Source organism: Staurois parvus, unplaced genomic scaffold (assembly GCF_062004578.1).
Source record: "Staurois parvus isolate SC_StPar_1 unplaced genomic scaffold, SC_StPar_1.0 ptg000350l, whole genome shotgun sequence".
Lineage (NCBI taxonomy): Eukaryota > Metazoa > Chordata > Amphibia > Anura > Ranidae > Staurois > Staurois parvus.
Window position 1 is genome coordinate 3,740,451 of NW_028318146.1, and position 17,950 is coordinate 3,758,400.

General features: G+C 42.9%; 1 protein-coding gene across 6 annotated transcripts in view; it reads right to left on the bottom strand.

Moving 5' to 3' along the window:
* The window catches only part of SHANK2 (SH3 and multiple ankyrin repeat domains 2), a 791,629-nt gene that overhangs the window by 389,062 nt on the left and 384,617 nt on the right, over positions 1-17,950 (bottom strand). For all 6 annotated transcript variants that reach the window (XM_089684605.1, XM_089684599.1, XM_089684598.1 and 3 more), the window contains one exon: positions 16,340-16,646. In XM_089684605.1, coding sequence (XP_089540731.1) covers positions 16,340-16,646 — 307 coding nt within the window. The remainder of the gene's footprint in view (positions 1-16,339; positions 16,647-17,950) is intronic.

The window sequence follows — 17,950 nt, forward strand, 5'->3', positions numbered from 1 at the left end:
AAGCGCTATGCAAACTGTTGGCACTATATAAATCCTGCATTATAATAGTAATAATAATAATATGTACATGCATTTTTCATGCACTCCTATTGAAGGCTTTGGGGCCCAAAATGCTTTATGTTACACCAAAAAAAAAAAAACTGCACCTTTTAAAGAATTGCACTGCACCATTGTGCATTGATGTGAATGGACACCATAGAAAATATTGTGATTTCCCAAGTCGTGTATTGCATTGTGATGGCAGACACAGCAGATATCACTTGTCTGAATGGGGCCTTACTTTAAAGCTCAATTTCAGGCAGATATCAAAAGACAAATATTCAACAAATATGACTGAATAAATAACAATATAATTCAATAGATTAATTGAACATTTATGAAACAAATAAATCATATTCAATAAATTTAATTCAAAGCGGTTGTAAAGTTAACCTTTTTATTAAAATTTAAAAAAGAGTGTATACTTACCTGCTCTGTGCAATCGGTCTCTTACCTCCTCTTCTGGGGTTCCCTGCCAGGGCTCTTTGCTCCTCCTCTCCTCCCCACAGCAGACATGTGCAGGCACCGCCAGACTGTGTGCCTCCATAGACAAACACAGGACGGCTTGGCCATACCACCTGCTCCCTCCTCACAGGGTTTGACTGACAGAAGCAGGAACCAATGGCTTTCAGTGAAGCCTCTGAGAGCAGTAAGAGGGGAGAGAAGAGCTGCAGATGGGTGGGGTGCTGAATCGATGTAGGACTAAGGTAAAGTGTGGAAGGAATAGCTAGCGGAAGGTTTTTTTACCTTAATGCATAGAATTTTGACTTTAGAACCACTTTAATTAAATACATTTATGTTAATTAATAAGTTATTTTCAATTAAAGACAGTTTAAATACCTGAATCTGTCTTAAAAGTAGCTTTCTGCTACTCTCCTGTACAGCAGGGTTCGGAAAGGGAGAGTCAGTACAGTGCAGTGATGATGCTTTAGGGCTAATGCACATGGGTGCAAAAAATGGTGCTTTCAAATATGGATTGTGGTTTTCTTTTTAGGGATCTGATCGCAGCTCTATTATAGCCAATGTGTCCATGCACATAGTGGTGTTTAGCTTTGTAATTTAGAGCTGAGCAAGATAAAAAAAAATGCTGCTCTCAAGATATGCAGTTAAATGTATTCCAGTGGACGAAGTGGAGTAGATGAAGAATTACATGCTTCAAGATGCTGTGCAGACATTTATGAGTGTAAATGCGCATTGTTTATGCGTCATTACGTGTGTTTTTTACATTGGATGTTTCTGCCAGCTTCTGACAGTACAATCCAGTGTAGATATGAGTATTTTAATCATACCCCTGTGCATAGGTTTAATCATACCCCTGTGCATAGGCCCGTACTGTCCCATCAGCAGGATTGAGGCGGGTTGGTGACCAAGCTGTATTTCTTAATGCAGTGGTGAAAAGTAAGGTCAATGACCTGGCTATGCTGTCTACATAAAAAGGCTTGATAATTAAGAATTTAGCAGTTTATCTTGAGTGAAGCATTAACTTTTGCAAAATATAGCTCATATACTCTTTATTACTTGCAGGAATTGTGGCCTTGCTTAGCTTCATTCATAAAATACAGGTAAAAGTTACTCTGTTCCCCAAAAATGAGCTAAGATTTGAGTGTCACACTAAAGCACAGGATACAGCTAAATACTGAGATCTAATACATTTATTACAGCTATTTTACTTGCCAAATGATTTGTATGTTGTCTATCCAGTTCTGTGATTTACACAGCTCTGGCACAGAGCAGGAAACCGGATTTTTGTCTGATGCAAATACACATCTTGTCCCTTCACCACCCAGAAGCAGCACACTGATCAGTTCATCTGTCTCCCTGTTCTCTCTCGATGAGCATGGCAACACAACTGTCTGGCTCCTTGTGCTGTTTCTCTTTCTCCCAGTCTGAGCTTTGCTGCACAGGGACTGGAAGAGGTTGATTTCACGTCAAATTCAGGTACTAATTCTAAACTGCATTTAAAAATTAGATTTAAAGTGGACCTCCACTAAGCTTTCATTCATGTTATAATCCTAGCCCTCCACCCTCCCTTTTGCACATGTGAAAACTTTTTGTTTCTTAGGTAGCAAGCACCTTTTCTAGCAGGTACTTGCTCCCACTTCCTCATTCCTTGCTTAGGTGAAGATGACATTGCACAGGTCTAGCCCTCCCCCTTACCCTCCTGGGAAAACATCTTAGAAGACTTCAGGGCAGTCTTCTCCAATCAGAGCAGTATATCTCACACATGTGCAGTAGGGGTCCGGCTGTGACTGATCAGGAAGTCACAGCCAGCTGCCAAATCCAAGATGGCGGCACGGGAACAAAGACAGCAGTGATGACTTCACTTTGTAGTAAGACAATGCTGAACTTCTTGGACTGGTAAGTATGAGTTTTATAAAAAGTCATCAGCTATAGTATTTGTATTGCCAAACTTTATTAAAACCCAGGTGAAGTCTCTCTTTAATGACATAACGATTAACACAGGGCTGCATTACTTTGCATCTTTTATAACTGCCTGGAGTTCAGCTTTAAAGTATTATATATTTTTTGATGGGTCAACACAACATTTTTTACTAGAACACTTTAGTCCAGGCCTATAGTAACTAAGGCTTATAAATCTGAACCCAACCACAACATGGAGGTTGAGATCTACTGATCTAGGCTGGTAGATCCCTGCTTGGCCCCATAGAGTCAGCGCTTTCCCAGTGTGAAAAGGACACCTCATGAGAAGGAGGCATTTTTAAATGATTCAGTGTGCTGTGCTTTAACAGATTGCCCGGAGAAATACTCAGTTCCCAAAGGAGAGAGGCAGAGTGCAATTTCTTCTCTACAATGAGCTAATCTGCATATCTACAGCAGTTTATTTCCCAGATATCTCTGAGCCTGCCTCTCCCTGTAGGATTTAGATGCTGTGTCCTGTTTCTCAATATTTATTCTCCAGTTTGCCAGGATATATGAAGTAACAAAACCTGACTATATTAGAAAGTGTCTAAATGCCTAGAGAGCATAATGTGTGTGTTAATATAAGGAAGCCAACGGAGAGGGTTAATTACAGTGATGTATCTATTCTATCTGATGATAATGCATTTGCTATGACAGAACTGCAGTGTACTGCCAGACTGAAGCTAGTTAGCTAGTGGGAGAACTACATGTTCTTTGGCTGCATAAAGAAGACCTCAGATCTTTACTACTATATGGTTAAATATACATGAGCACCTCTCCAGAGTATTTAGCTAAGGTGGTTTAAGTGAAAAGTACTGTTAATGCTACAGTATACAAAGACATTTTACACCAGTGTTTCTCAACCAGGGTGCTGCCTGGGCACCCCCAGAACGCTGAGTATGGCACCCAATTTGCCCTTGATTGCCCTTGAGTTACCATGATGCAGGTGGGACAGCTTTCAGCCTCATAACAACCAATGACTGATAAAGTGATAGTGGCTGGCTGGCTCACCTGCACTATGACAATGCAAGACTGTGATCCATAGCAGGCAGTATGCAGAGCCACCCCCCAGCATTCAGGAGAAGATGGAAATCTGCCTTTTCCACTTCCCACCTGCTGCCACGCTGTTGGAACCTAAAGGTAGGAATCTCTGGTTTATACGGGTCACTGGGATGTGGGTCTTCCAGCATGACAATGACCCAAAACATACTGCCAAGGCAACAAAAGAGTGGCTCAAGAAGAAGCACATTAAAGTCATGGAGAGCACTAGCCAGTCTCTAGCCCTTAATTCTATAGAAAATCTATGGAGGGAGCAGGGGCGGACTGACCATTTGAAAATTCGGACACTGCCCGAGGGCCCGGGGTCAGTAGGGAGCCCCATGAGAAGCCCCTGGTACCTTTTACATAGGCTTTTTTGAGTTTGGGCAAGGACACAGGGGCCCCATGAGTTGTCCGTCCACCCTTGGGAGGAGCTGAAACTTTGAGTTGCCAAGCAACAGACAAGAAACCTTAAAGATTTAGAGAAGATCTGTAAAGAAGAGTGGACCAAAATCCCTCCTGAAATGTGTGCAAACCTGGTAACCAACTACAAGAAATCCCTCCTGAAATGTGTGCAAACCTGGTAACCAACTACAAGAAATCCCTCCTGAAATGTGTGCAAACCTGGTAACCAACTACAAGAAACATCTTACCTCTATGCTTGCCAACAAGGGTTTCTCCACCAAGTACTAAGTCATGTTTTGCTTGGGGGATCAAATACTTATTTTACTTACTGAACTGCAACTCAACTTATAACATTTTTATCATGTGTTTTTTTCTGGATTTTTGGTTGATATTTTGTCTCTATTATTTAAAATATACCTATGATAAAAATGATAGACCCTTCATTTCTTTGTAAGTGGGCAAACTTGCAGGGGGTGAAATAATAATTTTCCTCACTGTATGTAGTACAACAGCTGGCAGTGTATGTGCGTTGCCATTTTTTTTTTTTTTTTTCAATCAAACCTCTTCAACTAAGAGCAAATAACTGCATATCAGCAGTCCTGCACTGGCAGTGTACTGTTTTGGGATATCAGTCAGTAAGCAAGCATAACAATGACAGTTATGGACTTTGTACCTTCAAAGACAAGTCATAACTGGCACTTGCTATCATTTCTATCCTGTGAGGTTTAGGAAAAGATGAGAATCCACAGCTACGGCACCCTTATAGTGACCTGATCACTAGATGGTTGATACTAAAATAAAAAAGATGCAATATACTTATCTTTTGGGTGATGTCTCTTCAAACTCTACCGCTTTGCTGTTCCCGGCTCCTGCAGATATTAAACGTTTCTAGGTGTGTGAATACCTGCTTCCCCCACCACATTACAGTACCTGTTACCACTTTGTAAGTCTCTACAAGATGTAGAAGCTGGTGGGAGAAGCCACAGCAGGCAGTGGGGGGAGCAGGTACTTGACACACCCAGAAGTGTAGATTGCCTGTAGTGGTCAGGGATCAGTAAAGCAGACCAGTTTGAAGATGCCAGCCTTTAAAAAGGTAAGTTCATAATGCAGCACAGCATCTTCTCTTACAGGCTGGGGTTATTTAAATGTCAATCCCATAATGGAAGAGTCACTTAAATCACCCTAACCAGCATACATTTGATCGCTGCTTAACAGCACTTTTGTATTTCTGCACTGGATCTTAGATTCAGTTTCCATCATGGATTCTGTCTTTATAGACTTTGTAGGCTCTACTGCTATTTGTGTGGGTTTTCTCCCAATGCTCCAGACAAATCCAAAACAGATGGGTAGACAGACTAGGATTTCTGTGTGGTTTGCTTTAATGTGACTCTAGAAGCAACATGTAAAGGACTGCATCATATATTGCCACTATCAACTTTCAACGGAAGACTGGAAAAAAAAAAACAATACTAAAATGTCTAATCCCAAACACCTGGTCTCATGTCAGCCATTTCTGAATTTACAACTGATACATGCAAATGACAACGTTACTTAGCAGGCAGAAGCCACCAGTTGAGCAGATCATCATAGGACACAGAGTCTGGCGACAGCTGCTGAGATACCACTATGGCAGATTCTGAATCTCTTCAGTCAGCGCATATCTTAACCTTGATCCTTCAATTCTGCCATAATACCTAATTTGTCCAATAACTATCTCTAATGCAAGACAATGTTATCTTCCATATATTCTCCCTGTGGCCGAATGAATACATGAACAAGATGCGTTTCGGGCGGCCGGCGGTTGCTGAGTATTATGGATGCATAGCAGAGGATTGCCATCCTCGGAAGACCGCATTCCGAGGAATGCTTAGTTTGGCATTTTGTTGGTTGCTGTCTGTTTTATTGCTGTATAAATGTTTCAGCTCTTACTAAAGGGCTCAAGACAGAATACATTAACATATAAATATCACAGACCTGCCTTAGCTACGAAAATTAACGGAGCCAAAAATAGAGGCACAGATTTCAATCTCCCTGTGTGTTTTCACTGATTCCTCAAGCAGTAACACCAAGGGAAGGTGACAATAGAGAGAGACACGTGCTTTTATCAAAGGGTCTGTGATATCCTTTTTAAAGATTTTCAGGAAAGGTTTAAAGTGCAGCTGTAGTCTTGATAGAAATGACAAGCAGTAAAGGGAAGGGATTGGAAAGGTCAGCATTGCTTTTGTTTTCAGCTATGAAGCCTCTAGAGTATTTCAGAAAAGAGAAGGTACAGGTGCGCTACAGTCAAAATTGCAAATTTAAGAAAACCTGTGCTGAGAAAACCTAGAGCAGTGGTTTTTAAACGTTTTTAAGTCAAGGAACTCTTTAAGAATCTGGTAAAAAGCTATGGACCCCCACGAGGATACAGATTTAAATGGTAAACATGGGCCAAGAAGAAGTCAAGAGACGCTTGGCAGTCGGAGCTATAAGCAGTGACAGGATGCATTTTCTTTCAATGGGAAAGCACTAATTGGAAGGGGAGTGGTTAGTGAACGTAATGTTAAGAAAACCTGACCTAGAGCCTGCAATTATCATATTTGGCTTCTGAAGATGCTAGCTGCTTGCCTGTCAAGCTGATCTATTGTATTTAACCCTTACCAAGGCAATGACCTGAAACAGGCATGCAGATAAAGATGTATGACTTCAATTTGAATTAATTTGCAGTTTGTATGTTCCAGGTGAGTGGCTCAGAATGTGCTAAAGTAAGGCCTAGTTTTCACAAACATACATCCACGTGAAGGGTTGTTTGGCCCCCGCGGGATGCACAGATGTTCCGTGCATCCGTATGCAAGCAGTCCCATTCAGGTCAAATGGAACACAGCTGCAGCTCCCAATTTGACATCTATGTGGGTATGGGTGTGTGACCCCCAACTATTACTGGGTGTGTTCAAGGACACGCACCTACACTCTGTGTACTTGTAGCCGCTGCGTCCCAATAGACATAAATGGGACTGCCTGCATACATACAAGTGCATAAAACACCTCTTCATTCCATGCCGGCAAACACACCCTTTTGCACAGATGTACTGTATGCTTACATAGGCCCATTTGAACGAGGCCCAATAGGACACCACTGTAATTATTCTGAAGTCTATAACTAACTAATGAAGTGGTGTCATCCTCCTGGATGTGCTGTGTGGAAGGACTCAAGAATGTATGAACAGAAATACAAAAACTTTGGCATGCAAAAAGGCTCCCATGTATTTATTTCATCTGTGTATTTAGCGGTTTACCTGGAATTCAGCTTTATGTTCCTCCTTTTCCACTTTGCTCATTAAAGTCGTTCTAAAGGCTTAAGGTTTTTTTCACCTTAATGCATTCTCTGCATTAAGGAAAAAACCTTCTGTGCACAAGACTGCCCCCTAAACACCTACCTGAGCCTGATCTTGATCCAGTGCTGTGTCTGAGAACAGCGGCTCTCTATCTTCACAGGGCAGAGAGGCAACAGCGGGGAGCCATTGGCTCCCGCTGCTGTCCATCAAATCCTGTGATGAGGAAGCGGGGGGGGGGGGGGGGGCAGGGCTGAGCTGCTCTGTCTGTGTCTATGGACACAGGCAGCATGGCTCAGGATTGAGACCCCACGAGTGCCTCCATAGGAAGTGGCTTCCTATAGGGGAACTTGCTGAAGAGGAGGAGCAAGAAGCGCCAGTGGGGGACCCCAGTATATAAGGATCAGGGCTGCTCTGTGGAATGGTTAAGGCAGGTATGTATGACATGTTTTTTATTTAAAAAAAAAAATAGGGTTTAGAATCTCTTTACGCTCTTCCAATTTTGCATATGGCCTTTCTAAAGAGATTAGGTTTTGGAAAAATTAGGTATGGCTTAAAGTGATTCTAAAAGTTCAGGTTTTTTTTCATATATATATAACAAACATGTTATACTTACCTGCTCTATGTAATAGTTTTTCATAAAGCAGCCCCGATCTTCCTCTTCTCGGGTCTCCCGCCAGCATGCCTGGCCGTTCCCCCTTTGCCAAATGCCCAGTATAGCAAGCTGCTTGCTATGCGGGTAGTCATACAGGCTGGCTCCCAAACCACCTCTGTGTGTCCATAAGATAGAGTGTGCGGTATGGCCCTGACCCCGCTCCCTCCTCAATGGTTGTGACTGAAAGCGGCAGGAGCCACTAATGCTGTCTTTAGGCCAATGAGAATTGACACAGCCAAGAAAGCCTTGACTCTCATGCACATCGCTGGATCGGGTTCCGGCTCAGGTGAGTAATAGGGGGCCTGGGGGGGAAGCTGCACTCATAAAATTCATGAAGGTAAAAAACCTTCTGCCTTTACACCCACAGTAAAACTGATGATCTGGGATTCTAGTGGCTAATGGCTTTAATACTGTATAAAACAATAACCTGGTACAAGTATGCAAATCAAATGTTCCGACTCCATTCTGACTTTCAAATCTGAATACTTGTTCCAGATCAGTGACAGTCATAAAACAACTGAAACCAAAGACAGTTACCAGAATTCTTTCTGAATTATGTATGTACCATGTCACAGGCATTTATGATACCCACACAAGTCAAATTTGTAAAACATGCTAACAGGCTTTTTACTTCATGAAACAAGATTTTGCTAAAGGTTACAATCCATCAACTGTTATTGGTGGTATTTTTCTTATCGTCTCTGCTGAACTCACATTATGGAGTTATATTTAATGAATACAATGAAATATACAGTGAATGGGCCCTTATGACTACAAGAATAGTCATTTGACTAATGTAACATAACCTCTCACTAAAGTACTGTCAGTCATGCAGTCTGGGATGTTGTCAGGTATTCGAAGCTGTTCATCTCCAGGTCATCAAGTCCTACCAAGGTTACATGGATGATTTTAATTGCTTGTCAGCAAAGGATTTAACTCCTTGCTGACTGCTACTTAACTAGTTAAATCTCTTGCTATCAAGTGATAAAATACTTATGCAGCCCTATCCTATGGCTATGTTAGAACAACTTCTATAGTTAATACGTTATTGACAGTGACAGACTGATATAGGTTATGCAGGGTTTCACACCTCTCTGCTGCTATTCTCCCAACAGAGGCTAGATGGTACACTTCAGCTGGTCTGTGCCGGCCTAATCTCCACAATATCGCATTTGTTATTTTGAAATGCCAGTATAAAGGAAATGTAGCGGTGAATAATACTGGTGGTTTAACCAATCTTTGTTGTATGTTAAAGTAGTTCTAAGAGATAGTTTTTTTCCCAAAATAAAAAAGTTACAGGATACTTATTAAAAAAAGTTACTTATAAAAAAAAAAGTTATACTTTCTGGCTCTGTGCAATGGTGTTACACAAAGTGGTCCCTTACCTCCTTTTCTAGGGTCCCCTGCCAGCACTCTCAGCTCCTCCTCTTCTCCAAGTGCAGTCCAGTTGTGTGAGTGCACTTCCGAGCCAGACTGTGCGTATCCATAGACACACAGCTAGGCTTAGCCATGCCCCCGCACCCACCTCACAGGATTTGACTGACAGCAGCAGGATCCAATGACTCCCACTGCTGCATGTGTGTCTTGTGAAAGAGGAAGAGCGAGCAGAGCTGATGCAGAAGGGCGCAGGATCGACAGAAGACTCAGGTAAGTGTTTGGGGGGAAAGAACAAGTAGTTGGACGATTTTTACCTTAATGCAGGGAAAGTATTCGGGTAAAAAAAGTTTGACTTTAGAACCAATTTTGATTCTTAAGGAGTGATGTAACTGAGGATGTACAGTCTCTCCTTCTGAACTCAGTAAGTTTGGGAGATAATCTATTGGTAATGCATAAGTCTGTAATTAGAAATGTACAGTACATTTTGGATTTTTCCATACAAACCTTTCTCGAAAAGTGAACAGATACCTTAGAACATAAATGTACGTATTCCCGTAGTAACTGCATGCATGGCATACACAGTAAACTGCTTACTGTATTTCATCTCACAAGTTAGTTTCCAAAGACAAATGAATAACACAATTAGGGAGCCTTGGGGACCAGAGTTGTATGGGCATTTGCTCCAAGTCTATCGGGGCAGGAGCCCAACAATATGAACTGGAAATCACTCTGGTGAGGACTGGGAAAAGCTAATGACTCTGAATACACTGTGAATACGTAGCGAGGTCTAGTTACTTAGAGAAACTAACATCTCCATAAAATGGAAAAGAAATTAGAAACCTTCCTCAAAATTTCCTTCGTTGAACAATAATCCCAGTATTGTGATATTTCTTAAACAAACACTGAGATATAAAAAATATGATTCTATAGTCGGGTAAAAAAATTGTAATTTATCAGAAGCAGAAAAAACTGTGCTATGCACCTTACAGGAACGTAACACTATTACAATTAAACTGCCTGATAAGGGAGGAAATGTAGTCATTGTGGACAACATACAATATAAAGAAATGTATTCTAGGATTTTGCAAAATAAAGCTGGTATGGTTCCATTCCTGTAACTTTGATTGAAAAATTTGTTTCTGAATTCTATGAGTTGATTGATCATGCCCTGGAAGTTGGCATAATTTATAAGGAATTTTTGGAGTTCATTAGTGTTAAATTCCCATAGAACTCCTACTTTCTACAGTCTGCCTAAAATACATAAGGACCCAACAAATCCCACAGCACGTCCTATTGTTTTGGGGAATGGAGGCCCGACTGAAAATTTGAGCCGTGTAAGAGACTCTTATTTGCCACCTCATGTGTCTTCATTAACTTCATTTGTGAAGGATACTATTCATTTTTTACAGATTGAAAATTCTAGCATTTCTGAGGGAGCATTTTTAGACAACGACACTGAAGCCCTCTACAGCTCAATCCCGCACAATCGTGGCGTGCCAGCTGTACAACGTATTCTTTCTCAATGATCCCTTTAGGATTGGCCCATGAATGAATTTGTATTGGCTGGGTTTTTACCTATTTTTCGTTGGATGGTTCCCACTACCTCTAGGTACAGGGCGTAGCAATGAGGACATGCTGTGCCCCATCCTATGCCAATCTGTACCTGGGGGAAGCGGGAACATTGGTTCCTCTCAGACGAGAACTTTGCATTGTACACATGCCACATCTCTATGTGGCATAGGTACATAGATGATGTATTTCTCATCTGGGAGGGGCCCGAGGAAATGCTTTTGGAATGCTTTAAAAAAAATGAACACCAACAGCTATGTAGCACTGCCCCTTGGGACAAGCTGGAATAGATTATGGGTCCTGAGCTCAATAGATCCAACCCTAAGCAAACCCAATCCCTCTGGCACAACTGGTAATGAATAGCAAATAACCTGCCAAGAAATTTGCTGACACAGGGTTAAACGAAACAAGAACAATTTTATGGAGAATGAAATGCAGTGTAGAGGGGTGGGGTTCCCCTTTCAACTTCAAAACTTACTTGTCTTCATTTATGCAATGCAGTAAATTTGGTCTGCCACTAGAGGGCTTCACAGCCAAAAATCTCCTGATGGCAGAGTCGCACTTTAAGCAGAATACAACTGATATCAAACAAATAAACTTACTTATACTCTATCAATGAAATGTATTACCCACACTGGTGTATGATTCTGCTTCTGAGGGGCGTTAGCCAAAAATCACCTCAGAGTCAGAACAGAATGCAATAAAGAGGTACCTCTAATAAAGCTACTAAGCCAGATTCCCCCACTTCAGTCCTTGTAACGGTGGAGCTCTAGTTGGTGCACGTTTAGTCCTTACAATGAAGTAAATAGCAGCTGAAGGCTTATTTGGAGTTTCAGCTGGTGTGGGTTACATCAGATTTCACTAGGTTTCTGGGCTGAGAGAATCCAATCTAAGTGTCTAGAGCAGTGATGGCGAACCTATGGCATGCGTGCCAGAGCTGGCACGCAGAGCCATCTCAGTGGGCACGCCAGGAAGAAGAGCGCACACGGACCATGCACACTGACCGGCCATCCAGATCTCGTCCACACTGGACCCCCATCAAACTACATCTCCCACGTCTCTGGGGCCAGGGTGGGTGTGGACGAGAGGAAACGGCTCCTATGCAGATCTGGCACCAAGGGTGATGTAGCCGGGGATGGGCGTGGAAGAGAGGAAGAGACTCCCACACTGCTCCGGGGCCAGGGGCTATGTGTTCAGCGTGGATGGGAATGAGCTGCTGGGTTGGAAGCCACACCGACACTGCCAGAGGTGAGATTAACTGCTTGCCAACCATGCTATAGCCAAAAGATGGCTACAGCGTGGTTGTCTAGTTCTGGGAGGGCGTCCCAGAACGCGAACCCAGTGGCACACACCCTGCGCTGCCAGTGATCGCTGTGTCCTACGGATACAGCTGATCACGTGATAAGGTAAAAGGCCAATCACAGCAGGCTTTTACCACGTGATCAACTGTATCCAATGACACAGCTGATCACAATGTAAATACAGTTGCTGGTTATCGGCTGCACGCTGTCACAGATTGAAGAAAGTACTGCAGATAACCGGCAAATGTGACAGGGGAGATCTGCACTAATAATCAGGGCATTGATTATCAGTGCTGTTCAGCAGTGCCTCCAGTTGGTGCTATCAGTCAGTGCCGCTTATCAGTGCCCATCATTGCTGCATATCAGTGCCTCCTCATCAATGCCCACCAGTGCCACCTCATCAGTGCTACCTGTGCCGCCTCATCAATGCCCATCAGTGCTGCCCATCAGTGCAGCCTCACCAACGCACATCAAAGAAGAAATATTACCTGTTTGCAAAATTTTATAATAGAAGCAAAGAAAACCCTTTATGTTTTTAATTTTTTGCTCTTTTTTCATTTATAGTGCGAAAAATAAAACACCCAGTGGTGATTAAATACCACCAAAAAAAAGCTCTATTTGTGTGAAAGAAATGTGTTGCAATTGTCATTGTCAAGTGCAACAGCACTGAAAGCTGAAAAATTGTCTGGGCAGGAAGGGGGTAGAAGTGCCCGGTAGGCAAGTGGTTAATTGCAGTGTTGGCACTTTGAAATAAAAAAGTTGGTTTTGTGTTGCAGTTTTGGGCACTCGGGCTCAAAAAGGTTCGCCATCACTGGTCTAGAGCAACACAAAGCACCCCAAGACCAGGGGCAGTCGCAGGATGCAATCTCCCAGTATGTGTCAGTCCCCGGGGCAGACAGTCTCAATTACACTGGTGGTGAGGGACAAAGCAGGCAGGGGGATATGTGGCTTGCACAGGGCCCCGGATGGGTGAGATCCCAGCAGTGGGGTGCGGATGTCCCAGTCTATATGCAAAGTGTAAATGGTGTGTCTTACTCTCTCCAGTGGGACAGCTCACCAGACTCTGAACACACAGCAGGGTCCCTCTATCCGCGCTGAGTGCTGTAGTGCCTCCTCCTCTACTTGGACGGGCTCCACATGTCCCTGTCTTTTCTCCAGCTTCATGTCTCTCTGTTCTCCCCCCTTCACTTCCTGCTTCCTCCCCTTCCCAGCGTCCTTTGCTGTGTAGGGGATGAGTCATGAACTTGGCAGAATGCCCAGGTTTTACAAATAGGGGAGAGAGAGGAAGGACCGACTGCTGAACGTTTGATTCCTTCTGAATCCTCTTGTACAAGGAGCCTGCTACAGCTATAACCTTTAATTTACTATATCTCATAGTAAGGAAATCGACAACTTTTTTGGATGTGCGCATACAAAAGGACAGCAGTGGCCGCCTTTCTAACGGACTCCATCTAAAGGATACTGCAGGGAATACTATCCTGCATGCATCCAGTTTTCACCCACAATCACTAAAAGATACGATACCTTACAGTCAGTATTTGAGGTTGAGACATAATTGCATCACAGAACAAGATTTTCAGGAGGCAGCAGAGGGGTTGAGACAGCGACTGCTCGACAGGGGATATAGTAAGACCTGTTTGAGTAAAGCGTACAATCGCACCTGCTGGCAGTCGCGTCACATCCTCCTATTTCAAAAGAAGAGAGCAGATACATCAGAAAAAGAACCCACTGGTATAGTGTTAAGATATTCAAACCAACACTCACAGATCAAACGAATCTGCAAGGTCACTGGTCTATTTTGACAGGTGATGATTTGGTTAAACAATTTGTGAATACCACACCTTCAATAACGTTTAGCAGGGCCAGCTCACTACGGGACAAACTAGTCCAAAGTGAAAACAAGGAGAGTTTCAGAGATAAACATTGTCAGGATTATGCGACCTATCCCTGTGGTTATTGTTCATATTATTATTTGGTGGATAAGAAAAAAGTAGTTCTATTACCTAATGGGACTCATTTTGACTCATAAAAGTTACAAGCTACAGTTCCTCCAGGTTTAAATGAAGCAATATCCTTTCATCCTTTTTTGAAGGAGTTAATTTCTGGTAAAACTGATTAAATTCTTTCCCCTAAAAACTGGATTAGACTTTCACCTTTATGGTGGCGTTTGTATTTGCCCAGGTTTCCATAAACAACAGGTATTTCGCTTATATTTTAAAACTATCAAAGTTTCAATAAGATGCTGATTTAGGGGATGTGTGCCAACAATTTTGTTATTATAAGTATATTCTGCATTATATTTTTTATATTATGGAATGTGATAAATATATTGTCTTAGCTATACTGATCTATCTTTCAGATGGACTTCTAGGTGGCATTGTTTTCCGGCTTTGTGGGTCACCTTTAGGTTGCGCATCCAGCACAGGGCATGAGTGGCTTCTTGGGTATTGCACCCATTTAGGCTGTTCCAAGCCCTCAGCAGTACGGACAGAGTATAGCTCTCTTTCCCAGCACCTCTAGAGGACAATCTCCCATCCTAGGACTACCCCTGGATGTCTTGGGGTACTGTGCATGCGCCCAGCGTGACTTGTGTCCTCACACCGGGCGTCTGAGTGACATCATGATGTCACATATTTATGACGGGACAGCGGCGGACTCCAGGGGAGATTTTCTCCCTCATGGATCACAGATACCAAGGTGGCCACATACAAACACCATTTTTGGCGCCAGTTGGCATCCCTATCTCCTTCTGGTGGCACAGGAGGATCTGATCATTCCCTAACGAGATACTTGTATCACACTCAGATATATTTGGAGGCATTACTGCAGTTTGTTGCTGGCTTTCTCTGTTGGAGGTGGTTTCTCATGTGACACTGGACAGTTTAGTAAGCATAGATGGTTTGTTCCTCTCCACCTATGATGGTTATTTGATGCTAGTAAAGGGAAAACTGGATGATTTATTTCCCCCTTTGTGCATATATTTCTGTATTGTCAGGTGGAAGTGTGGAGAGACATTTTGTGGAACAATCGTTTAGGGGCTTGGATCTATTTTCCGTTCTTCTTAGACGGCGGTATGTACTCATGGATATAATAGTCAGCCATTTTATAGTGGGAAACATGCATACAGTTGTACGTGGTTGTGACTGCACTCTTACAGCCCCATTTTTTATTATATAGACGAGGCAACTGGGTATAGCCTCTAGCCCATTGGAATTCTTGGTATCTTTGCTACAGAATGAGGAATATTCCAGCTCACTGTGTCCACTGGCTCTTCCCACGGTCAGCACTTTACTTACTGGCTTATAAATCTTTCTACCTCTTGTAAATGCTTTGTCTCTAATCTCTATGTTTTCTTATATGATGATTATAGAAGGATATGGAGGGTGATTTGACTTTCCCTCTCTGCTGCGAGTATTAAGAGATGGGTATGTGATCACTCTTGTCCTCCTGATAGCTTACACCATCGAATTTTGGACCACGCAGTCTCATCTTGAACACCAGTATTTTTATAACTGCTCTGATCAACATTTACCACTTAACTTTTTTGTTAGCTTGAAAATGGAGATTGTATAATTGTTACTGACGTCTTTAAACACAATTTTTTACTAATCTCAAATATGTTTATTCAGAGATCCCTGCTCTTATGGCCACGGAAAAGGATCGAAAAGTGAAATGATCGAAACGCACTTGAGTTATCTTAGGAATGGTATATTGTTGTAATCTCACAAAGGGAATTTATCTGTGGAATAGCTATCAGAGGCAGTGTGTTTATAAATTGTAATCTATTTCTTAATAACAATTCTGTACAATATAGTATATGAGTAAAAAAAAAAAAAAGTTCCTTATGAATGTATGTGTGATGGTATGTCTGCTGCATTAAAGTCCCAAAGGGGGTAATTTCTGTAAGCAAAATGGAATAGCTTGCCCACACTGACCAACTCAATTCCCTGTTCCACTCTAATGATGAAATGTTGCTCTAAGACATCCACTGTCTTGCTTCAGTGCACTAGATGTCTGTGATGCAGGTGAAATGTTTAACTGTGGTTTTCATCACTCTGAAAGTCAGACTGCACAGGCAGGAGGCCCTTTTATTTTCACAATATGGAAGATATGAAGAACACCCATTTAACAGATTACTTTTTGTCATAGGGATCAAATTTGAGGTCATACAAGAAAACATTCTGTAAAAGCAAATCCACAATTTCCACCAGATGGTCAGTGCATACCTGACGTGCCTGTGCTGCTGTCTCTTTGCATCCTCTCCCAAACGGTTCAAAGATGGCGAGCGGCTCCGAGGGACCTGGGAATAGCTCCCAATAGTTTTTACAGTGCCATTAGGATTATTCTGCATCTGTTGCAGCAACTGTGGTGAGAGGCTGCGGTGTAAAGAAGATGAGGCAGCAGACCACTCAGGAACGTTATTGACGTTGAGGTTGTTGTCGCTGTTGGAGCGGAGGAGGACTCTGGGTGCTGCCAAAGTGCTCTGTGGCCCCCTCCTCCGGTGTGAGTACCTGGGCGCTTCCCTGAATGGCACTGAAAGACAGAAAATGAAATTCAATGAGACAAAAAAAAATTATTAAAAGTGGAACTAAAGACAAACATTTTTTCTATGAAATTTGGATACAGTGAAGTTTATTTTTTTTTTATGTCCCTCTTAAGAAGATCTTTGCTTACTTCCTTTATTTTTATTAGTACAGACTCTCCAGTGGGAACAAAGACAGAAATTAAAACACTGAGTAGAAGGATTAGAATCTTTACTAAGTTTTAGACACTGTGTTTTCTCCTCTTGGGTTGATTCTTCTAACTACCTCTGTGGTCACATGAAGAATATGACAAGCTAATGTGTTTTGAACTATAAACTACAAATCAAAGACAAAGATGCCAATCCAGAAAATGAGTAAGTAAGCACATTTCTTTTGATTGGCTTTCAGGTCCCTTAATGTTCACAGGGCCGGATTTTTCCTTAAGCACAGTAAGCACGCACCTATAGGCGCCCTTCCTAGAGGGGTGCCTGTCTGTATATGGTCGGACCTAGGGTGGTGCTTCTAGGGAGGGCTGCGCCCCCCCCCTCCAGATTTTGGTTGTGCCCCTCAAACCCCCCCCTACCCTTATGAACACTCTACCCATGCCCGCTGCAAGACCGGATAGGAGAACTGTCAGCAAGAAGAGAGCTGTGCAGGCTCTCTGTGCCCTCCCTGCTCCTATCAGTGAAGCACTCCTCCACACAGCGGATTACACAGGATCCTCTTAGATTGGACAGTACACGGCCTAAGTACCCGCCCCCTACCCACATTTCCAGGAGATGAGCAGTCCAGACTTGCAGGTACAATGTTGATGGGGGGGGGGGGGGGGGTTACATGAAATCCGCACCTCCTCACTACTTCCGTTAATTGGGGAAGATTTTTGCTAGGAGGGGAGAACTGGTGGGGTGGGGGCAGCGATTTGTGCTGGGAAGGGTCATTTGGAGGGGTTGTGCTAAGAGGATGGATTTGAGGGGATTTGTGCTAAGAGGGGGAATTTGGAGGGAGGGTTCACGCTGAGAGTGGGATTTGGGTGGAGGATTTACACTAGGAGCGGGGACTTGGGGGGAAGGTATACGCTAGGAGTGGGGATTTGGGGGGAGTATTTAAGTTAGGAGGGGGTATTTGGGGGAGAGGATTTGTACTAGGAGTGGGATTTGTGGGAGAAGATTTGTACTAGGCGGGGGGATTTGGGGGAAGAATTTATACTAGGAGGGAGGATTTGGAAGAAAAGAGTGTGTGCGAGGAGGGGTGATTTGTAGGGAATTGGGAGGGATTTGAACTGGAACGTGGGATTGGGAGGTAAATATATGTGCT